Below are 25,005 nucleotides of genomic sequence, written 5' to 3'. Positions count from 1 at the left end.
CTTATCTCCATCTACACTCATCCTACACCCACACCCACACCCACACCCCGAGCCCCGAAGTGGGATCGTAGGACACAGATGTACGAGAGGACGACAAATGTGGACACTGATATTGCTGCATTGTTGACATACTTCTGCTTGCCTCTCTCTCTCTCTCTCTCTCGTTATCGGTCCTCTACTACTCCTCTTCTTATCAGTTTCCCCTCCCTCCTCCTCCTCTTCTTCCTCCAGTTGCAGGCTTTTGACTTCTCCGTCCCGTTTTTCATTCGCTACTTCCTTCTTCCTGACTTCCTCTTCCCCCACCGTGAAAGTGGTTTTGTGTGTGTGTGTGTGTGTGTGTGTGTGTGTGTGTGTGTGTGTGTGTGTGTGTGTGTGTGTGTGTGTGTGTGTGTGTGTGTGTGTGTGTGTGTGTGTGTGTGTGTGTGTGTGTGTGTGTGTGTGTGTGTGTGTGTGTGTGTGTGTGTGTGTGTGTGTGTGTGTGTGTGTGTTGTGCGCGTGCGCGCGCGTCTGTCAAGCTGCCTGTCTATCTATCCCTTGTTAAGGTTCACAAAACTTTCCTTTATATTCCCCGTCTCGTTAATTCTCCCTCCCTCTCTTACCATCCCGCTCTCTCTCTCTCTCTCTCTCTCTCTGCATTTTGAGTATTGCATATCCTTCTTTCCATTGCTCACCTGCAGATGCCATGCAGATCCTCAGCGCCTGGCGAGGGATCCCAGCAGATGTCCAGGGGCTTTCACTTCCAAACATATTTATAGCCAGAGTTTTGTCTTCCAGTGAGAGAGAGAGAGAGAGAGAGAGAGAGAGAGAGAGAGAGAGAGAGAGAGTGAGAGAGTGAGAGAATTATTGGCCTTTGCTTTGGTTTCGACGGCATTTGAAACCCGGTCTTGTTTTCGATCCATGAAGCTTACGAAAGTGAGATGAAAAAAAATTTTGATGTGTGTGTCAGTTTTTACATGACTTATATTTGTAAAGATTGGTTGCTTTATTTCTGTTTAGACATTTTCTGCTTTATTTACTGGTTCTGGGAGGGGAAGACCGAGGATGAGATGTAGGGATCGAGTGGAGAAGTATATGAGAGACGGGGGGGGGGGTGAGCTAAATGGCAGGGGACAGGGCGACATGGGGGTGATTTGTTTGTGGCCTACTGTACCCCTCCAGTTCGAAAAACACCCCTTTACCTACATAAAACCGTCTGGAGGTGGCATGAATTAAACCCAAAACACGTCATTGGATTGAAGGAGTTATATATCTAAAAAAAAAAAAAAAAGAATGGAAGTCTGAAAAATTTTGGACATTATATACCATCCTATCTTGACTATAGTGTTGAAAAAAGGACATAATATCAGGTCCACCGAATGTGAAATAAGTAAATAAAAGGAGAAAGAAATAAAAACAAAATAGACGGAATTATACTACTCAAGTGTTCCTTTTTTCACGCTAAAAATTCTGCGGTATTTACACATGCATTGATTCTGGAAAGTGTGTTAGTTTCAAAGCGTGTTATTACTGTTCTTATTTCTTCAAGGGCTCGATATTGACTCAGCACATCGATACACAGAACTGGGAGAAAACATGCCATTTTAACACCTTGAACCCCATGACATCCTATTACTTTATTCTTGTTCCTTCTAGACGAGGAGCCGACAGGTGCTACTGCGCATCCTGTGTCGAGGGAAGAAGCTGCGGCGTCCACCCTATACAAACCTCCTCAGATTTCCTTGCACCTCTCCGTGTGGAAGGACACTGGTACGACTTCGACGAGGCTCTGTCTTCTACAAAGTGGCACCAGTTTTGTACACGGTGAATGTACTGTACTGTACCAGGCAGGACGGTCCCAGGTGTGGTTGCATACTGTGGTCTACGGGACTGCTCGGCCACACAGAACAGGGTTAAAGAAGAAGAACAACAGCAACAACAACAAACAACAACAACAACAACTACTACTACTACAAACGACAAGAACAAAAACACCTTCCAGACGATGTTCTTCAACTCGGGAAACATTTCTTTTACTAAAGAGGTTAATGAAGGCCGCATCCAACCTCTCTAAAAAAAAAAAAGATAATAATAAACATTCACATAACATAATCGTGAGAAGTAGGACGAACAACGTGAAATATGCCATGGAGTGAAGGGGTCAAGTCCTCCAGTACGATGACGCACTTTCTCTACCTTTCCTGCCACCAGACGATTTTATTCAGCTGCGGAGAGATTTTTTGGGGCTTGAGGGGTTTGTTACAGGCTTCAATAACCCCTTCACCGCAACACACACCCTAGAAGCAGAATCAAATCGTCTGCTGCCAGTGTATTGTCATCTGAGGGAAGACCTGTAGCCTCTCGCAAGTCAGGTGATGGCCAGGTGGAGTCAGACTGGAGTATAAATTTCACTATTAACCAAGAAGACTCATCCCTACCCCCCTAAGTCTCACCGAATTACATACAGACCATAACTCAGTCCTCAAGTCGTGGAAGTGAACCAGCTTTGTCAGATGAAAATGAACAGACTATAGTGGTAGCGTTAATTTGAGAGAGAGAAAAAGGGGATTAATATTAAGAATCTAGAGCGTCATTCAAAAAAAAAAAAAAATCCAAAATAAACACATCTCCCTGGCAAATATGTTACAATAAATAGCTCCGTTTTCTTGCATTTCATATATCTCTCCACGTCAAGGATGAGAAGGAGGGATGAGGTGGAGAGGTAGATGAGAGAGCGATGTGTGTTGGAAGGGAGCGCAGCGTAAAGACAGGGGACAGGGTGACATGGAGGCGATTTGTTTGTGGACACCCCTTGCAGGATTGAGGCGTTTGGCTATAGGTAGATAGACAGATGAACAGATAGATGGACAGACAGACAGACAGATAGACAGATTGACAGAAAGATGGTGTTCTTGCCTTTCTCACTTAAAATTTCAATCTAATTTGGCTGTGAAGTGTGTGGTGGCCGTATGAGTGAAGATCAAAGAATAAACAATCTTAGGCACAACTCAAGCTTAGGAAACTTTATAAATATGGTCCCTTGGCTACCACCGGCATAGAAGGCGCTGTAGTCCTTTCATCTTAACTTGGCGGGGAATTTCGTCCTTTTGCGGCTCGTTCTTCAGTGGCTGAATTAGTCAAAACTACAGCTCGACATTCTATACCACTTCTTCGTGACTAGCATCGCATTCTAGTGCTCATCTCTACAGCTCAACATTCATGAGACGACAATTTTTCGCCAAGTTAAAGTGAACAGAGTATAAATTATATGAGATTGAAGTGTGGGTAAAACCTTACTAAAGTTCTTTTATTTTAACTTGGCGAAAGAAATAAGGCAGACAATGGACTTTACATAAATTTTTTACTTAAATACGTATGGGTGCGGAGGGTGAAAGGTGTGAACGTTGAGGGTAGAGTTGCGAATGGCAGATCGAAAATGAGTGAGATGAGGGCATAGATGTGACCTCAGGGATATGGGACTGAATAGAGAAGCTGCTAGAGATCGAGCAGCATGGACAGTTGCCGGTAGATGGCCAAGGCTGACGCACGCAAGCATACTGGAGCTTTATAAACGAAGCGAACGATAAAGAAAGCGGAGAAAACACGAAACACTCGAATGTCCATCCCAGCCGGGCGACGTAAGATGAGGGGCAAACAAGCCTTGTCTAAGAGTCTGACCGGCCCGAAAATCGCACCCTGGTTCTTCTAGTTGCGGCCTGGATGTGCTAACCAATGCACCACCGGCTTCCTCTTGCAGCTCGCCGTCAGTCGTGGCCGCACCTCCTTCCTGTCCTCTTTGTTGGCGCCAGGATGAATGGGAGGGGGATTGAGGGAAGGAAGCGAGGGGAGGGGGAAGGAAGGAAGGAGTGAGGGAAGGAAGGGAGGGGCGGGGGAAGGAAGGGAAGGGTGGGGGAAGGAAGGGAGGGGTGGGGGAAGGAAGGAAGGAGTAGGGGATGGAACTGAGGGGTACGGAAAGGAAGCGAAGGGTTAGGGAAGAATGGGAAGGGTGGGGGGAAGGAAAGGAGGGGTGGGGGAAGGAAGGGAAGGGTGGGAGAAGGAAGGGAAGGGTGGGGGAAGGAAGTGAAGGGTGGGGGAAGGAACTGAGGGGTGGGGGTAGTTGTTGTTGTTGTGTTTGTTAGGGAGAGGCGGGGGTAAGTTAAGAGGGGCGGAGGAAGGAAGGTAGGGGTGGGGAAAATGGAAAGGTGAGAAGGGGTGGGGGACGAGAGGAGGTGAAGAAGGGGGGGTATCGAAGGATGGTTTGGGGAAGGGGAGTGGCGAGCTGGGAGGGGGGAGAAGGATGGGGATGATCAGAGGGGGGGGGTGTCGCATCTCAGAATTTGCGCGTCTGTATATTACTTATCTGTAAAAATGAACTGAGAAAATAAAGAGTAAATAAATAAAAAAGTGGCTTAGTGTTCGGGAGGGGGACTTGTGTGGATGGTCCCGGGTTCGCATCCAGTTGTTGAAAGGGAGAGATCGGGAGTTTATGATATGATTTCGATTTTCTCAAGGTCCACTGGCGGGCATTAACGACTCCTATATCAGTGCAGTAACCCTGAAGAATAGAGAGAGAGAGAGAAAGAGAGAGAGAGAGAGAGATGAATGCGGCTGGAGGGGCCCTGTGGAGGAGAGTGAGGGCGTCTGAAGCAATCTCAACCCGTTTTCTATTCAGGGCGTCTTGGCTCACGAGGGGAGACTGAAAGAGAAGGATCCACAAACAGTCCTCAAAAATCATATATCTCTTCCTCTTCTCTCAATCTTGCTTCCTTCCTACCTTCCTTCCTCCCTTCCCCTCTTCCTTCTTCTTCTCCTCCTCCTCCGCTTCCTTGTCGGAACTGCCCCTTTTTCTTCCCTCGTTTTCTCTTTGGTCTGGCTCTCTTCCTGCCTGTCTGTGTCTCTCTGTCTTTTGCCTGTCTGTCTGTCTCTAAACTTAATCTGTGTTTGTGTCTGTCTGTGTGTCTTCTGTGTTTGTCTGCTCTTTGACTAGCTTTTTTTTTTTTTTGTCTGTCCGTCTATGTCTCTGTTTTTAATCTATATCGTTTTTTATTATTTGTCATTCCGTCCCTCATTTTCTTTGTCTTTCTGATTGCCTTTTGTCTGTCACTCCCTCTGTTTCTTTTCGGTCAGCCTGTTTCTGTCCTGTTTCTCTGTTTGTCTTGGTCTGTCTCCTGTCTTTTGTCCTTCTCTCTGTGTCACTGTCAGTCTCTCTGTCTGTCTTTCTCCCTTTTCTTTATGTGTCCCTCTGTCTTTTGTCTGTTTTTTTTTTTTCTGTGTCTTTTGTCTCTTTCGGTCTCCTGTCTGGCCTTTCTTTTGTTTGTCTTTCCTATATATTTGTTGTCTTATCTCCAAAGCTTCAGTTTTCCCTTTTTCCTTACCATCTCCTTATTCCTTTATCCTCCAGCCACCTCATTTTCTTCCCTCTTCTTTTCCTTTCCTCCTTTTCTCTTCCATCCTATTATCATTCTTTTCTTTCTGCCTTCCTCTCTCCCTTTCCCTTCCCTGCATCTTTCTCTCTCTCTCTCTCTCTCTCTCTCTCTCTCTCTCTCTCCTTTTTTCTCTCCCCCTTTCCTTTGTCTCCAACATTTTTATCATGCGTCTATTGTCATTGCCCCTCTCATCTCCTTCTCCCTCTTTTGCTCTCTCTCTCTCTCTCTCTCTCTTACACAACCAGCTACCCAACCAATTGTATAATATAACCTGTAATTCCTAAGGCCCTAACTTTAACCCGTAATATATTATGACCGCCTTTATAAAGCTCTTGATAAGCTGCCTCGTAATGTGCCTTAACTTATGGCGCGTGGAATAACAACTAATATATTCACTTCTTTAGCAACCACGAAAGAGAGAACTGAATTGAGATTAACCCCTTCATCGATATCATTATTATTTTTTACAGGAGCCTGGTACAACTGTATTTGGATTTTACAGTACAGTTTTGGCTTCTGGTACAACCTCATTTGGATTATGGAGTACATTTTTGGCTTCCTGGTACATTTGGATTACGGAGTACAACTTTGGATTCCTGGTGCGACCGCGTTTGGAGTATGCATTACAGTTTTGGTTTCCTTGCCCATATGAAAGCACTGCCATGTTAGATCTTAAATTAGACCTACCAAACTAATTCCTCCCTTCTGTATCACGTTCTTTAATGGAAAATTGAAAAACCCGGACATCTTTTCCTTATGTAAGGGCCGATAAAGTGTAAAGCTAATACAGGCTTTTAATGCTGTTAAATGACAATACCGACATTTCAAATTTCTTCCATTTTGGCTCCAGACTTTCCTATCGTTAAAAATACCTTAAAAATTTACCCAGAATTACCCAAAACACTTTACTTCCTCCATATCTTCATCATTTAGACTTATTCTCCTTTCGTTTTGCTCTTTTTCTCTACTGCATATCATAACCTTGATCTTTCTTTCATTTACTTTCAGTTCAAGGAGTATGAGTTAACTGAGACACATTATTTTTTTCTTTTTTTCACCAAGAACGTGAATAATAAGTGACAGAAAAATAAAATGTGGTGGACAATCCCTCATAAATACGAGTATGTTTAAAAATAAATCAAGTCACCAGCCGTCCATTCACCACCCCTCTATTATTTATTAGAGATCTGTGCCGTATATCAAGTCCTATTCACTCCTGTGCTGACGATTCCACTCTTCAGTTCTCCTTTCGCCTCTCTCAGCGTCCACCCCAAGTCGCCGCCCTTCTCACGTGATAATGTTATGGTACACTTAACTTTTGGTGTATTTATTATAACACACTTAAGTTCTGATGTGTGTGGGTCACCTTCGACTGGCAGACCCTTTCCCTGTGCACCGCCAAAACCAATCACTTTTACTTCTTAGCTCTCATCATTTCCATTTCACATGTCGCTCGAAATATTCCTTTCATCTGCTCCTTACTTCTTCTCCATCTGTTAGTATTCTTCCTTTCCCTTCCCTCGCATATTCATACTTTCTTCACCCTCCCTTTTTTTTTACATTTGCACATCTCATTTTAAAACAGATTTTCTTTTTAGAGTACTTTACACATCTCGCCTCTCCTTTCTCACATCTATTTCTGTCTCTTTCATCTGCATTATTTATTTCCTTCTCCCCCAGAAGCCATTCTACTCTCTCCAACATTACCTGCTCTTTCCATCTCTTCTCCTTCCCTCCTTTCTTCTCCGCCTACGCCCCTTCCTTTCATTCCAGTTCATTCAAATCTCTCATCATTTCTTCCATTTTCTTCCCTCCCCCTCTCACTTCAGTCTCTTCCTTTTCTCCCCCCTCCTCCCCAACAGTCTCTCTCTAGCTCTTCTGTCTTCTCCTCTCTCCTCTCTTCATTCTATCTCTCCATCTTAGTTCTGCTTCTCAAATTCTCTCTCCGTCTCTTCCATCTTCTTCCTTTCTTCTATTTCCTCCTTGTCTCATCTCTTTTCTTTCCCCTCGCCTATTCTCTATCTTCACTCCCACATCTTCCTATTTTCTCCATCTTCTTATCTTCCTTCTCTCCTCTTCTCGTTGTCTTTTCCATTTCTTTGCACTCCTTCCCATACAATCCTCCTTATTCCATCCTCTCTCCCCCCCTTCTCCTCCTCTGCCTTCCCTTTCTTCCTTTCTCTCCCCCCTCCCACATTCACTCCACTCCCTCTCCCATCCCTCCAAGCCCCCTCCTATATCTTTCATAGTCTTTCCCTCCCATGTTCTCTCCTCTCCCTCCCACTCTCCATGTCCTCTTCTCTCCTCTCTTCTTCTTCCGTCTCTCCCTTTTTTCTCCCTCCTCCAACCTTTTCTTCCCTTCTTTCCTCTCACATCCCCTTCCCTCTTCTGTTTTCTTCCTCATCCTCCTGTTTCTCCCTTGTCCTCCCACTCCAACACTCTTTCTCTCCTCTCTCCATCGCCCCTCCCTAATTCTTCTCCCCTCCCATCTCTCTTCTCCTCCTTAACATTTCTCTTTACTCCTCCCCTCTCCCACATTCTCTCCCCTTCTTCCATCGTCCCTTCCTATATCTTCTTCCCTTTTCACCTCTCCCATCCCCCTTCCATTTCTCTCATTTCCTCCTCCCTCCCCCATTCTCTCCCTCCTTCCCTCTCACGTCCCTTTCACCATTCTCTTCCCCCGTTCTCCCCCTCTCTCCCTTGCAGGTCCCCCCTTTCACCCTTTCCTTGCCTCCTTCCACGTCCCCTCCCCATCTCCCCCTTTTCCCTCCCTCATTCTTCCCCTCCCTCTCCCCATTCTGTCCCCAACCCACCCTCGTCGACACACATGACTTAGTTTTTACTTTACGTCCACCATCTCAGTATTTCGTCCCACTTACTGCCACCAAAATTGTCAGAGAGCACCGTAAAAATATTTCATCCATTCCTTAAAACGCCGACGCCCTCTTTTGGGTTTTAGGAAGGTTTTTAGGAGGTGGAGGGTGAGGGAGGGGGTGTGTGGGGGTGGGGGTGGGAGTGGGGGGTGGTGTGTGTGAAGTGGGGGCGTGGGGGCATGAGGTAGGGGTAAGGAGGGTGGGAGCAGAGTGAAGTTGGGTGGTGGTGGTGGTGGTGGTAGTAGGGGTGGCGGTAGTGTGAGGGTTGGGAGTAGGGTGGAGTGGGGGGTTGGGTTCGGGGTTGGGGATGGTGGTGGGGAGGGTGACAGAATGGAGATTACGTCTTTTGGAGGTCAAGGAGTTTTGAGGTGACTTCGGCGTGTGAGAGAAATCGGTTCCAAGATGAGATTTTGTTCATTGTGAGGCTTGTCTGTCTGTCTGTCTGTGCTTCCGTGTCTGTCTGTCTGTATGTCTGTGCTTCCGTGTCTGTCTGTATGTCTGTCTGTGCCTCCGTGTCTGTCTGTCTCTGTTCCTGAATCTGTCTCTTTGTGCTCGTATGTCTGTTTATCTGCCTGTCTCTGGGTGCTTGTGTATCTGTCTGTCTGTTTCTGGTCTTTCTCTGCTTCTCACCCCTCATTCTTTGCTTGTATATGTCTGTCTGTCTGCTTTAGAATCCGTCTGTCCATCTCATCTTCCGTATCCGTCCGTCTGTCTCTCCGCTACCATATCTGTCTCTCTGCATTTAAATCTATCCATCTATCGCTCCGTCTCTCTCAAAGCACGGCGGAGGGAACAGCTTTTCACTGGGGTTCTGCTGGTGCTGTGAATGACCCTGTGAAAACTTCCATCCCTATGTTAATCCGCTCCATCTGGCTTTTCACTTCTGCCACGTAAACATCTCGCCCTCTTTGCCCTGAATCAACTTATGCCTGGCGAAAGGAACAGAATTTTGCGACTGTAATGGCTTCCTGAATACTGCATTTTTGTGTGGATATACCTCAATATACCCAAAAAACTGCTGTGTATTCCAAATTTGCGTTTCTCTGCACATGTGGTTGATTTAGGGCATCGAAAAAAAAAAAAAGATTCTTTAATTTGGGTTTAAAATTTGTATCACGCCTTGCACAGAGATTCAGATAAAAATAAATCTTGGTTTTAAGAGTAAAGAAATAAAGAAAACATTACGTGAGCTAGAACTGCTGATTATATTTGTAAATTACACAGGATAGTGATGAGAATGGTAGTAATTCAATTTTGGATCTAAGGACTGAAACTGTAAACATAGGTATATATTGGAGCACACACACACACACACACACACACACACACACACAGAGTGATATCCGATAGATCACTGACTCAAAGCAACAATCTCTCTCTCTCTCTCTCTCTCTCTCTCTCTCTCTCTCTCTCTCTCTCTCTCTCTCGTAATCTCAGACTCTATCTCTTTCCTGTTACCTCCATTTCTTGCTCCTGTCTCTCCATCTTTTCCTCCATCTTTTTCCCTCCTCCCTCGGTCCTCCATTTCCCCCAGCTAAAAATGTAAGGAAATATTACCGCAGATACGCAGACCACACAGACCTAACGGGCCTTTCTGAAGAGGTCCATCTTTAATACTGACAGATAAGACTTTGTATCTAATATGGGAACATGTGAAGCAAATTTTAAAGAAAAGTCTGAAAATAGTACTAAAAAGTGAAGCTACTGTGCAAAAGATATATGGTAAAATCAATGCTCATAATCACACATATTTTACGGATGTATTTTCAAATGGGAGAGCATCTCTAGGGGCGGTCCGGTCAGTCAGTCGCACGCTAAGGATTTTCACACAGGCGCTTCACTCTAGGTCCCATATGGTCCCGCATCTACCTAGCACTGTTGTACTTTTTCAGATGCGGGGACATCTCAGGGAGCGATCGTGTCCGTCTGTCTCTCACCAACTATTTTCAGAAACAAGATAGTTCAGTTCCGCTGACTTCCGTGTGCATGCGCGTGTGTATGCAAAGAATATGTCTGCTCCCCCCCCTCTCTCTCTCTCCAATCAAAGCCAAGGATCAATAAATTCTGTGACAAGGATAATAAAGATGAGATAAAGAGAAGACAAAGAGATTGGAAAGGATGATGGGGCAAAGGCTGAGGTAGAAGCATCACATCGACACAACCTAAATATAAACACACACACACACACACACACACACACACACACACACACACGTATGTTATAGTAATTTTATCTCAACCTGGCCTAGAATTTTGCCCCTTTGTAGCTCAGTGGCGTAATGAGACACCACTGTGGCTCCATTCAACAGCACTTCTTCATGACTAGCATCATATTCTGGTGTTAATCTCTTGCTACAACTCGGTAATCAAGAAGGAAAGAAGGTATTTTTAGGCCAAGTTAGAATAAAAGGGGTATAGTAGACGTGGTTTATTCATGCTTAAAGAGATAAATAGTGTGGATCAGTAAAGAAGATGTATTTTTATTCATGCATACATGTTACGGTCAATTTTCAGTTCCGTGTCGAAGCATGCATTGTGAGAGTTGGTTAGTAAGTGCATCATCAGCTTCATTCATCCAGCTTAGCAGTAAAAGCAGTGCAAACATTAGACTACCAGTTTCATGCTGTTATTGCTAGAACTTCATATTAATTAAAAAAAATATATATACATACATCTAAAGGAAATATGTAAATCTCATGCAAAGGAGGTTTTTAAGGTCAACATTAATTAGGAAAAAGACAGAGCAAGAAAATAATATGATAATCCCATGCACTGGAACACAATAACAACATGCCGATACTGCCTTTATACCTCAGAGCTAAAAATTATCGAACATAGAACATGGCTGAAAAATCTACCAAACTACGATTCCTCTGATATGCTTTCTCTCATTACCTTTGCTTGTCTACCACTCCCTATTTTCTTTTTCTTTTCTCTCTGGCGCCTTCCTCCCTCCTGCTGCTGCTGCGTCTGCGTCAGGATGGTCACTGAAGGATTGGCGTGTCGGTGAAAACGAGGGACGAAGTGGCGGTGTATTGCTCGAAAACCACAATCTGAGGAACGAGAGAGAGAGAGAGAGGAGAGAGAGAGAGAGAGAGAGAAGAAGTTTAAATTATTCTGGGAACTTATAATAGCAAAAAGAAGAATTATAACTCAATTTCATATGGATTTGAACCGATCTTGGTGGAAGGACTGAAGGTCAGGCAAAGATGAAGTATTTGAATTTTGAAAAGAATTGGCTCAAGCTTAATACTACAAAGGTCAAAACAAAAATTCATCCTTTTCACAGACTGTAGGACGCGGGTATTGCGCTGAGTCTCCTTGGTTACTAATTATTCACCTCTATCCATACACCACTATTCTATGCCGTCAGAATAAGCTATCAAGACTCTTACGGTGCTTAATATTTTGAAAAAGGAGACGAAGAGTTTTGATGGGCTAGGGTATATTTTGCACCGTGTTTTAATATCCATATCTTAAGTTCTGGTGTCAATTATTACAGTAAGATTATTTGGCAAAAGTCTAAATTATCAGTTACTTCGAATCAATAAATACAAACAAACACAGCGTGAAATATCGCTTAAATATCCAAACAAGAGAGAAAAACAAGGGGAAATATCGCTCAGGTAAATTTCCAAACAGAAGGAAAACACAAGGGGAAATATCACTCAGGTAAATTTCCAAGCAGGAGGAAAGCACAGCGGGAAATATTGCTCACGTCAATTTTCAAACAAGGTAATGGTCTCTGTATTATTTTTGCTGACTACTATCGCTGACCATCCCCTGACAGCACTGTGCCCTGTCTTCCATGTTTCCCATTCCTCCCCGTGCGTCAGAGAGCATTCCTTCTTGTGTGTGTGTGTGTGTGTGTGTGTGTGTGTGTGTGTGTGTGTGTGTGTGTGTGTGTGTGTGTGTGTGTGTGTGTGTGTGTGTGTGTGCGCTTCATTACTACCACATTAAAATATTCCACGTAACTCTCATTATCATCAATGCCAGAAAACACAGGTGAAAATTCTGACTGAGATGGTAAATTCATGAACCAATTCCCACTATCCAGTCAAATTTTCTCGCTGGTTGACAGGAAGGCGCAATCAAATCTAACTTATTTTACGTACTAATTTATGTCCGTGACTGTACTGTACGTATGTCCGTGAATTCCTGTAACACAGCAAACACACCACTGTCCCGTATTCTCGTCACATAAGGAGGCTCCCTATCATCTCCTTAGCGATTTATTTTTGGATACGGCTGGTTAATATCCTTTTGTACGTTATTTATGCAGAGTATGATGATGTTAGAAGGATTTATATATCACAGAACAAGTGGTGACATGTGGAGGTGTATGGCATGTGAATCCTATGCCCTGAATCGCACACATAAAAAAAAGCAAAATAAGTCGCTTGGGAAGAAATGTTTGGGAGATTTATATATACACAGAACAGGACAGTCAAGTGTAATAAGCAAAACAAATCGCTTAGGAAGAGGCGTTAGGGGGCTTGTTTAACCTATGTAAACACAGGATAGGACAATCAGGTGTAACAGGTGTAATAAACAAAATAAATCGCTTAGAAAGAGGCGTTTGGGGGCTTGCTTAACCTATATAAACACAGAATAGGACAATCAGGTGTAACAGGTGTAATAAACAAAATAAATCGCTTAGGAAGAGGTGTTAGGGGGGCTTGCTTAACCTACGGGAATGCCTGTCACTCTCCTCACCTCATTCTCGCCCACACGTAAGAGCGGGGCAGGGATGTAGAGGGACTTGGGGGGCCCTTCCCTCCAGTAGCGCCCTAGATTGAACCCGTTGACGAAGACCACGCCCTTGCCCCACGCCCCCATGTCCACCCACGTGTCCCTGGGCGTGTCCGTGAGGGTGAGGGAGGCGCGGTAGAGGGCGGGGGTGGAGAGGGATCCGGTAAAGTTAGTCCATCCCGTAAAACTGTGGGAAGAGAGAGACAGACAGGGTTAGAGTGATATAGAAAATGATGGATAGATAGATAGATAGATACATACATACATACATACCTTTGAAGCTCGTCGAAGTAGTGAAAGTGTGGACAGACAGAGAGATAGGTGGACTGAGTAAGAGAGAGAAATAGAACTGCGACACAGAAATAGAGACAGATAAGCAGCAGAGCGCAGAGAAAGTGATGAGAGATAGACGTGAGGGTAGACAGGGACAGACAGGGTTAGACAGATACTGAGAAGGATATACATAGTGAGAGCAATACACAAAGAGATAACATATACACAAACGCATACAGGACGATTCCATACGCTGAGCCGCCAGAATAGCCCAATGATTTATGTTATTAATGAACTGATTTATGTGAAACCTGATATTTTTCTTTATTTCATTATCATTTATCCACATTTAAAGCAAGTTTGGAAATCAGTCTCTTTCAGGGCTTAAATATAACTGAAGCAGGTGCCGTAGCGAATTTCCGTTGCAACTTATTTACTTTCATGGTTACATTCTGCCTAATAGTGCTCTCTCTCTGTCTGTCTCTGTCTCTCTCTGTCTTTGTGTCTCTGTCTGTCTGTCTGTCTGTCTGTCTGTCTCTCTCTCTCTCTCTCTCTTAGTCGATCAGGTGTGCAAGGCTTAATTTTAAACCCATTTCCTGACGGGGAGTAATACGCCAAATAAACCATCATCATCAATCATCACCATAATAATAATAATAATAATAATAATAATAATAACAATAATAATAATAATAATAATAATAATAATACTCAGCGCTACGGTGGTGAACGCAACAATATTTCACGTCCAGGCTATTGTTTCTTTTTTATTTCAGATATTGAGGAATTTCTCATAGGCGATATTATGACTGACAGTGACCTTTGTTTGAATGTGCGGAGTTTCATTTATATTCGCTCATTATTAACGGATATTTTGGCGCCATTTTAAGGACTCATAAACCACGCTGTAGAGAGATGCATGTAGATAAACAGATTGGTATTTAGGGATACATGGGTGGAAAGATAGATAAACGGGCAAATAGAAGAAATATAATGCTAAATAGATAGACAGATGATTAGATAGATACATAAGGCTAGCAAAAACAATTCATTCCCATCCACCTGCTTCGACTTACACGCCATCTGAACGACCCATTTTCTATACAGCACCATTTTTTTTCTTTTTAGCCCAGACTCGTTTATCTTCATATTTCTTCCATTCCCCTACTTTTCATGTTCCTCTCACCTCTTCCCCTTCCCTCTCCACCTGTTTTTGCTATGCCAGGTTCCAAAAAGTATTGTTATTTTACTTATTTATTTATTTTTATTTATTTATTTATTTACAGTCTAAACTAACTTTAAAATTTGCATGATTTTTTGCTGCATTTTCAAAATTTCAAGACGATTTTATTCTTTATCGGAGTTTCTCTCTCTCTCTCTCTCTCTCTCTCTATTATAGACAGACAGACAGACAAATATATAGACTGATAGACAGATAGATAGATAGATAGACAGATACAGACAGACAGTTAATAGATACAGTCATAGATACAGACCAAAACAGACTGATAGATAGAAAACTAGATAGATAGATGTTATCACCAGAATAAAGAATTTGTTCCTGTTAATATATTTCCTTCAATCAGTGCAGTTATAAGCGGCTCATTAAACAGTAAAGAAATATAGGTGAAACAATGACAATTTTATAATATTCAACTTTTTGTAACATCACCTGCTTTGAAATTACTGCACAGGTAAATTAATTGCACTGGCATACAAAATTCTCTCTCTCTCTCTCTCTCTCTCTCTCTCTCACCTGTGTCATTTATTCTCCAATCATCTGTTTACTCCTTTCTTATACTCCACCTCTTCCACTAGTCCCTCCACCCGTTATCCTGTCAGTCTGCATTCCATCCACATGCACATGACTTTCCACGTACGCTGCATCCACCAGCATCCACACTTTCCCACTGTATTCCACTTCGTTTATTTCTCCACTCCCTTGTCGATTGCTTTTACTCCACTTCTTCCACTTGTTAACTTGTGATGACTTGCATTCCACCAGGTAGCCTATATATTCCACTCATCTATCTCTACCACATCCACCAATACACGCCCTTTCCATATCCATCCACAGTTATGTTTCCCTTCTACTCCACTGCTTCCACTTCTCCATCCACCTGTTAACCTGCGAAAACCTGAAATCCACCCGGCACATCTTCCACTTGTCCACCTCCACTTCATCCACCAATGCAAGACTTCATCACGCCCTGTACGACTCCAAAAACTCTTCCCACATACTCCACCGCTTCCACCGCTCCACCCACCTGTTAACCTGAGATGACTTGAACTCCAGCGGGTACATGATCCACTCGTCTATCTCCACTCCATCCACCAGCACAGGCCCTTCCCACAGCCCCTTCTTCTGGTGGAATTTATGTGGCTGCCCGTAGTTCACTCTCCCCAAGTTCTCCACGAGGATGGATACTTGAGCCACCGCGTCGGATCCCGGTATGGCCAGTTCCTTGTCGCTGGAATTGGGGAAGGAGAGGATGGATTATAACTGGAAGAAGAAGAGGAAGGGGGAGAGGAAGAGGATGGATTAAAACTGGGGGAAGAAGAGGAAGGGGAGAGGAAGGGGAAGGATTAAAACTGGGGGAAGAAGAGGAAGGGGGAGAGGAAGGGGAAGGATTAAAACTGGGGGAAGAAGAGGAAGGGGGAGAGGAAGGGGAAGGATTAAAACTGGGGGAAGAAGAGGAAGGGGGAGAGGAAGAGGAAGGATTAAAACAGGGGGAAGAAGAGGAAGGGGGAGAGGAAGGATTAAAACTGCGGGAAGAAGAGGAAGGGGAAGAGGAAGGGGAAGGATTATAACTGGAAGAAGAAGAGAAAGGGGGAGAGGAAGAGGAAGGATTAAAACTGGGGGAAGAAGAGGAAGGGGGAGAGGAAGAGGAAGGATTAAAACTGGAAGAAGAAGAGGAAGGGGGAGAGGAAGAGGATGGATTAAAACTGGGGGAAGAAGAGGAAGGGGGAGAGGAAGAGGAAGGATTAAAATTGGGGGAAGAAGAGGAAGGGGGAGAGGAAGAGGATGGATTAAAACTGGAAGAAGAAGAGGAAGGAGGAGAGGAAGAGGAAGGATTAAAATTGGGGGAAGAAGTTCATGGTGAAGGGTGAAGGAAAAGAAAGTGTATGGCATGGAAACAGGAGAGGGGGATGAATGAATGAATGAATGAAATAACTCAAAAAGGAATAAATTAAGGAAGGAATGGACTGAGTGGCTGACTGACTACATGGATGAATGAAGGAAGGAAGCAAGGAATGAAGGAAGCAAGGAATGAATGAAGAAAATGAATACAGGAATGAAGGAATGGTGGACCAGACTGACTGACTGAATGCATGAATGAATACCTGTCCAATGTAAAAAGAGATGATGAAAGTGGAGAATTGTGAGCGGTGGATGAATAGCGAATACCACCACCCTGATTAAAGCGAAACCCATTTTTTTGCCCGACATCACAGACCATTTGGCTGGATGATTTCTCGCTTCACTGGATGATTCATTAACACTCTCTGGATCCTAAGACTCTCATCGAAATATAAAAATCTGGCGCTAAATGGAAAAAGAGTTGTTCCTAACTTCAGAGGGGTAAAGGTGATGGTATTCGCAGTCTCAGGTGTCAATAGTTTACTCTTGCCTGCACAAAATCGTTTTCCGTGACCTAGAGAAATATATGCTAGAGTTCTTCCCACCTTGACATTATTAACACACTCGGGCTCCTATGACTCACTCTCACCTGAATAAAATCGTCTGGCGCTACGTGGCATAGAATACTAAAATATATTGACCGTAATATTATCAACTCTCTCAGGTTCCTATGACTAACCTTTTCTTTACTGATGTATTTATCTTTTGTAAATCACACCACCACCTGACGATTAACTTTATTGTGCTGAATTTCAGTGGGGATTTACTTGATTAAAGCTTAATCTAACACCCTCCTGCTCGTTATACTTCCCATAAGCTGAAGAAAATCGAGTAGAGGTCAAAAAAAAAAAAAAAAAAAAAAAAAAAAAAAAAAAAAAAGAGGTCACCGAATTCCAGTGGCAGACTCATCAGTAGAATGCAAACTGCCATAATTCACAGTATAGTTATCGAAACAATCATCTTCCCAGTTCTGTCAGATGATGATGTAAAACTTGAGAAATATAGCCAAAGTCTCTTCGTGTATAGGTAGTGACTCGGGTTGTTTAGTTTTTCCATGTTGTATTCACGTAGCCCTGGGAGGAAATTTTTTATTTTTATTTTCAACTTACCAGACAGCCATGGACAGTAATATTAATCCATTTCTTTAATATATAAAAGTAGGACACTCCCAAACAGTATTTTGAGGAGTTTATCGGGCTCTATAGATCGCCGAAGTTGTTGCTCACTGTGTTTATATTTACCTTTGTGAAGTGGATCAGTATTATTGTCCACAAATGTACCTCATCACTCCAAATGCAACACCACACCAGCAACCCACATCCACGCACATCACCCCGCCATCACCCTCATCACTATCGCCTCCCGCAAAAGCCTAATCACCATCAACCCCACGAAAAGCAAAATCGCGGTCAATACCCAGTTCATTTGTGTGGTGTCCCGCATCGGCGCAGACCCAGCCTTCCTTCCCTTCACTCCTGCACGGCTAATCACGGTCCCTCATTCACACGAGTTATTCAGGAGTCACTCGGTACAAAATACTACCCCCGATCCTGTCGCACACAAACGAGGCCTTCCACTCTGCCTGATGAAGCCCTATTTTTACACTGACACTTGATCACTGTCCTCCTTTGCTTACTTTGATGGGCGGATTGTTATTTTGATTCCCGTAATTTTGGTGTTCGTCTCACTTGCTTTGTTTAATGAACCTGATATCATTAGACTAACACACATGGTTTCTGTTGTCACTGCTTAGTTTGACGAGTGTGATATTTCAAAACTTCATAATCTGTCACTGCCCCTTTCTTACTTTGATGTGTGATGTTAATTTTATAGTTTTGGTCACTGTTCAAGAATCTCTAACTCCGTTTGGTGTAATGAAGGCCATATCTAAATCCACATAGATAGAAAATTCTCTCTCAGTCTAGTAAAATGGTCTGGTGACAGCAAGATTTATAAACAATCATCATCTTAGTGAAATAATTAATCCTCTTTCTACAATTACCTTTTCTGTTCTATTCCTCTCTCTACTTCCATAAGATTTCATTAAGCCTGGGAATGATATCATGGGCTGGAGGTTTTAGAAAGAACGGTATTGAAGCCCTTCGGAGAAGAGAGGAGAGAGCATGGAGTGTGGTGCTGTGGGGTGGATGAAGAGACCTACACTGGGGCGTATGGACATGTGGTGCGTGGAGAATGATGAAAAATAGGAAGAAAGAGTGTGTGAAAGTCAGAAAAACAAAAAATAAAACAAAATAAACATACATACATAAATGAAAACTAAACAAGATATAAAATAAAATAAAAATAAAGGATAATGGCTACAGCAAAAGGTCCAGACAATTCCCTGAGAGTAAATTAGTAAATAACGAAGCTGTCACGGGCCGGAAACGAGAAGGGAACATCTGGCACGGCGCGCGACCGGGAATTTTCATAATATCGCGGGAGACAGTCGTGACTTGGCGATTTTTTCCGCGGCGGTGAACTGGTGCGACCGCGAACAGAGGCGCGCGCAATCAACACGGGCCCGGACGGTGGGTATTAGTGCACCAGTTGACCCAGATGTGCCTCGTAGCGGTTATATTGGGGACAGGATCTGCTTTCACTGGTTTAAAGAGAGTCGTTTCAATACCCCTTCCCCCCTCCTTCCCTCCCTGACGATCTACCTTTCCTCTCCCTCTTCCATCTCTTCCTCCCTTCGTTCCCTCCCCCATATCTCCCCTATACCTCCTCAAGCCCCATCTCCCCCTTTCATTCCCTTTTTATCTCCTCCCCTTCCCTCTTCCCTCCAGCTCACCTTCCCCTCCCTCTCTATTGTTTTCTCTCCTCCCACTCGCTTTCCTTGTATGCCGCCTCTCATCCTCCCCTTTCCCTTATTCTCCTCCCTTACCTCTCCCACTCCTCTCCATCCCTCCCCCCACCTCTCTCTCTCTCTCTTTGTTTGTCTGTCTCTTCCATCCTTTTCCGCCCCCACCTCTGTGTCTCACCCTTTCATCTTCCCCTCAATTCACGTTCCTCTTTCCTTTCTGCTCTGTGTGTGTGTGTGTGTGTGTGTGTGTGTGTGTGTGTGTGTGTGTGTGTGTGTCTATATATATATATATATATATATATATATATATATATATATATATAAATTTCTATCTATCTATATATATCTATCTATCTATCTATATATCTATCTATATATATATATATATATATATATATATATATATATATATATATGTGTGTGTGTGTGTGTGTGTGTGTGTGTGTGTGTGTGTGTGTGTGTACATGCATATGTGTGTGCCTCTGTATATTTTTGTGCTTCTACAGGCCTATGTGTATGCCTACGTACATGACAGCACACATAGATCAGAATAAATATAGACTCCTCCCGCCTCACTGTCCTACACGAAATTAAACTCTGATGGAACACTGCCACCATAAAGACCGCCTCAAACTGCCAATCAAACCATAGCCCAGTTTTATTACTCACTGGAATTCTCATTTCCAACTTCATTCATTCATTCATTCATTCTTTCACACACACACACACACACACACACACACACACACACACACACACGCTCTCTCTCTCTCTCTCTCTCTCAATCAATCAATCAAGGGATACGCCAGTTTTATCACTCTAATTCTCACATTCACTCTCTCTCTCTCTCTCTCTCTCTCTCTCTCTCTCAATTTTTTTCTTTTTAACAGTTTATCCTCTCAGTTTATATTCCCTTTCAGCTGAATTCTTTACTCGTTTTCCCCTTTTGTTTCAGTTTATTTTCGTTTTTCAATTTCTTTCAGTATTTTCCCCCCTTTTAGCACATTTTCTTTCACTTTATCTTCTTTTTCACCTTTGCTGTTTTTCAGGTAAATTTTCTTTGTGTGTGTGTGTATTTAACTTATTTTTGTCAACTTAATTCTCCCTTTCAGCTTAATTATCTTTGTTTGATAGTATTCCTCAACAGCGGACATATTTCAGTTGGTAATTAACGTACAGTAACCTTCTTCACAGGTAGCAACGGTATGGCTAAAAGAGAGAAGTGGAATATCTATCTATCTATCAGCCTATCTAACTATCCATTTATAAATGTATGTATGCATATATATATATATATATATATATATATATATATATATATATATATATATATATAAACAGCAACAAAAATAGCAACAGCACCCCCATCCCCATCCCCACCACCACCACCACCACCACCACCACCCCCAACAACAGCAACAATAATAATAATAGTAATAATAACAACAACAATAACAACAATAATAATAATAATAATAATAATAATAATAACTTCAGCACCGCAAAACTGTCCATGGATGAGTTTGATAAAGAAAAACTTGCCACAGCCATTGCCAACTAGAAGCCGAGCTATAAAGGGACCTTGAAGTCAAGGTCACTGATCTTGTCCATATCACCTTAGGTCAACACAGTCAGTAAGTCCACCAAGTTTGGTGGCTCTAACTTTAATTCTGCATGGAAAATTAGGTGACATCCGGAATATCCGGAAAAGTTCCAGTTTTTTACCCCTGGCGATCTCAGAGGATAATCAACCGGTTAGAACCATACCCCTTTCAGCACTGCGTCCGCGTTAAGGCTATATTGCAGTAAAATTTCAGTTTCCTAGATTGAGCAGTTCTTGAGACTGCGTGGCTGACTCATCCTTCTGTGTTCTGGATAATATCCGGAGATCAGGCTGACGGACAGCCACCATATTACGCTAAAAGAAGCGGAACGACGTCAGACTAAGTTGGCCAAATTTGAAGGCTCTAGGCCAAATAGACTTTGAAATATCGCAGTCTTAAGTACTACTACTACTATTGATGATGATAATGACAAAAGCAAGAAAACTTCCTTCAGGGATGTGGAAAGTTTTGACAATGATTACCTCAACTGTAAGCCATCTACCAAACACATACCTTCACAAACTCACTAGAATCAAGCCAACTCTCTCCCACAAACTCACTAGAACTGCTCTCCTTCCATCAAAAAAATCCTGTATCTCACTCTCTGTCCAGCACAATACTCTGTTTACATAAGCACAGTGAAGCAATGTGTTTGTCTTGCCTCGCTTTGCTTGTAATTTCTCAGGGAATATTATTTGCGAGACTAAAGCTGCATTTCTCTCTAGCTGTGTGTGTGTGTGTGTGTGTGTGTGTGTGTGTGTGTGTGTGTGTGTGTGTGTGTGTGTGTGTGTGTGTGTGTGTGTGTGTGTGTGTGTGTGTGCCGGTCTCTTTTCTCTCTGCCTGTCTCTTCTTTGTCTGTCTGTCTGTCTGTCCGTCCGTCTGGAGATCCTTTTATTGAGGTCACATATCATAAGGTGCTACGTCGGGCATTTAACAGACAGATAAACAAAGAGATAGAAAGATAGATCTAGTTAACCATTTATTTAATTTGTGTATATCCGTTCCTAAAAGCCATTCCTTAAGCCTTATTAAAAAGCCACTTAAAAGCCACTCCTTAAACCACACCAAAAATTCGTTTTTAAAATCCATACACACAAGAAACTCTTTAAATCATACAAGCTACTCGTTAAGCCACACAAGCCTCTCGTTAAGCCATCCAAGCCACTCGTTAAGCCACACCAGCCACTCGTTATGCCATCCATGCCACTCGTTAAGCCACACAAGTCACTCTTTAAGCCATACAAGCCACTCGTTAAGCCATACTCACTATCCGTTCCAGAAGCCAAAGCCGCTCACATCGGCCAAGCCATTATAAGCCTCTGTAATGACCTGCCCATCCACCAGCACCTGCGCCATGTCTCTGTGGGAGTGGGTGGGAGTGAGTGGGAGAGGTGGGAGTTAGTGGGAGTTCGTGGGAGTGGTGGGAGTGGGTGGGAGTGGTGGGAGCAAGTGGGGGAGGTGGGAGTTCGTAGGTGTGGTGGGACTGAGTGGGAGTAATGGGAGTGAATGGGAGTGAGCGGGAGTACTGTGTGTGTGTGGTGTGTGAATGAAACCAAACATAAAAAAAAAAAAAAAAAAACACCCACACACACCCTCCCAAATTGCTCGCTTATTTCAGGTGGGTCTGGAAAAGAAAAAAAAAATCATCAACAAGGTACAGTCGCGAGCAAAAATATCGGTCCATTTTTTTCCGAAAATTTATGGATTTTTTTCACTTTCTTAAAAAAAATGTTGGATTCCGAATGAGTGTATTGAAAGTTTGCTTAATTTTGAACTTATTTCCTTTTAATAATGCTTAATTTTGAAAGAGTCTAGAAGAAGCAAATTTAAAACGATAAAATATGCTAAATGGCAAGTGTAAATAAAGGTAAATAATAAAGATATATACTGAAAAAGAAGTTATATTACTGAGGGAGACTTAGGAAGAAAGGAGCATGATAGTAAACGGGGAGGAAAGAGAGGAGAGAATAGGTAAAGGGAACACAGTTTTGAATTTCAGCTCCTACGACTCACTCTCAGCTGAATAAAATCGTCTGGCCTTAAATAACAGAATACCAGAGCTGCCCCGACCATGAGGGGGCTGAAATGTATGCTCTCTTTAATTCTCACCCACTCACCTACCACTCCTTGTTCTGTCATACGCACGCGACACTCAACTCACTCACTCACTCTCTCTCTCTCTCTCTCTCTCTCACACACACACACACACACACACACACACACACACACACACACACACATTCTTCCTCATGCCGGGCCTAATTAAAAACGGCGAGGAAACCTATACAAAAAGGCAAAGAAAAAAAAAATCCCCAGGTAAACCAGAAAAATTTACCTTTTCGTGCTAAATAAAAAAAATAAAAAAATAAATCCACCCTATATTTATCAGAGAAAAATTTTGACCTCGCTTGACCTTGACCTTGCTTGACCTCACTTGACCTCGCTTGACCTTGACCTCACTTGACCTCTTAAAAAAACGAAGAAACCTGGCGAAAGAAAATGGAGGGCAAATAATCAGCTTTAGGAGAAGCCTGAAAAAAGCCAACTACGGACAAGCCATCAAAACAACTTAGAAAATAAGCAAGTAAGTAAGTAAACAAAGACGAGGGAGCATCTTCAGGGGGGCGTCCTTTACTCTCTCTTAAAGATGTTTTGCTACTCCTTTCTTTTTTATTACTATCTTTCTTTCTCTCTCTCTCTCTCTCTCTCTCTCTCTCTCTCTCTCTTTGTATTGTGTTTCTGCTTCTGTCTGATAATACTTTTACCACCTCTCTCCTTTCCTCTCCCTCTTCCCTCTCTTTCTCCCCCCTCCCTCTCTCAGCTCATCGAGAGGGGAATGTAAGGGCTGAGTGGGTGTATGTGTAAGCAACTATATCACACACACACACACACACACACACACACACACACACACACACACACACACCCTTAACACAAACACTCACCCCTCCCTCTCTCTCTCTCTCTCTCTTTCTCTCTCTCCTCGGGGCCTACCGCACTCTCTTCCACGTAAGAATTCATAATGAAGAGTATCGGATTCCAGCGAGAGGTGAGACGGAAGATTATTCGCGTTTTCCTCTTCCACCTCACTGTCAGAGATTTCTCCAGGTATCATAAGAAGCGCAGATAAAAGGCGACCCTATCTGTATGGCAAGCAGTCTCGTAGCTCCCACAGCGCAAAAATAAGATGGAGAAAAGCTTAAGACTCTCTAGATTTCTCCATAATTTGTTTGGTTAATAAGGGAAACGTAAGCAGTCCTTTTAATGTGACGATGTGCTCTTTGTTGCTAAATTCTGCTGTCTCTGGACGATTTTATTCAGCTGACAGGAGGCTTAAGGGGTGATGAAAGGTGCTATTAACTTGTCCAAAGAGGAAAATCTCTCCTAAGTTACGTGACAGCGTCTGGAGAGGGCCGCCTTCACGCGTTGGCACCGCTATGACTTGGCGACTCCACTGCCTGGTTATATAAACGTCCTTCAATTTCCTTTCTGTTTCACGAGAGATGGATGGAGAGCGGGGCAAGAGAAAGGGAACCCCAGCCTGTAGTCCACCAGGTTCACGTTCAGATGAGCCTGGAACCACACACACACACACACACACACACACACACACACACACACACACACATCTCCCCCTTCCCCACACACACGAACACAAAAGCACATACACATACCCCTCTCCCCCATCTGCATCCACCTGCCCACACTCACCTGACATGTCCCTTAATTTTGAGTGTGGTGTTAGGCGCAGGTAGGAAGGCATTGGTGCTATATAAGATGTAGCCGTGAGCCTGTCCATTGTCGCTGTTAATGGGTAGTTCCTCCATACTTAAGGTGCCCTCGTTAGACTCAATGCTTTGGTGCTGGAATTGGAGAGGAAAAGGTGGTTGGGTTGTTTGGGGGTTATGGTGGGGGGAGAGAGAGAGAGAGAGAGAGAGAGAGAGAGAGAGAGAGTGAGTCACTGGGAGGTTTTGGTGCCCCAGTAATGAAATAAGTCTCTCTCTCTCTCTCTGGGTAGATAAAATAAAATAATACATCATCTATCCGGTCAAACACCGGGTATTTTGGTACATATAAAAAATGAAGCTTGTCAAAAACTATATATATATATCGAGAGCCAAAGCAACGTCCCACAGAGCTCACAGAAGCTCTA

At 43.2% G+C, this 25,005-nt stretch overlaps 1 protein-coding gene across 1 annotated transcript in view; it reads right to left on the bottom strand.

Moving 5' to 3' along the window:
• Nucleotides 1-11,259: 11,259 nt before the first annotated feature.
• The window catches only part of LOC145414541 (beta-galactosidase-1-like protein 2), a 40,214-nt gene continuing 26,468 nt past the window's right edge, over nucleotides 11,260-25,005 (bottom strand). The window contains exons 10-14 of the mRNA XM_080284061.1: nucleotides 24,564-24,715; nucleotides 22,120-22,212; nucleotides 15,568-15,771; nucleotides 12,992-13,214; nucleotides 11,260-11,328 (exon numbers count right to left, since the gene is read on the bottom strand). Coding sequence (XP_080140187.1) covers nucleotides 11,260-11,328; nucleotides 12,992-13,214; nucleotides 15,568-15,771; nucleotides 22,120-22,212; nucleotides 24,564-24,715 — 741 coding nt within the window. The remainder of the gene's footprint in view (nucleotides 11,329-12,991; nucleotides 13,215-15,567; nucleotides 15,772-22,119; nucleotides 22,213-24,563; nucleotides 24,716-25,005) is intronic.

This window comes from Coenobita brevimanus, chromosome 100, assembly GCF_032717465.1.
Source record: "Coenobita brevimanus isolate Jiangsu-jjx chromosome 100, ASM3271746v2, whole genome shotgun sequence".
NCBI classification, from domain to species: Eukaryota; Metazoa; Arthropoda; class Malacostraca; order Decapoda; family Coenobitidae; genus Coenobita; species Coenobita brevimanus.
The sequence above is the reverse complement of the archived record's forward strand: the minus strand, read 5'-3'. Positions and strand labels throughout refer to the sequence as shown.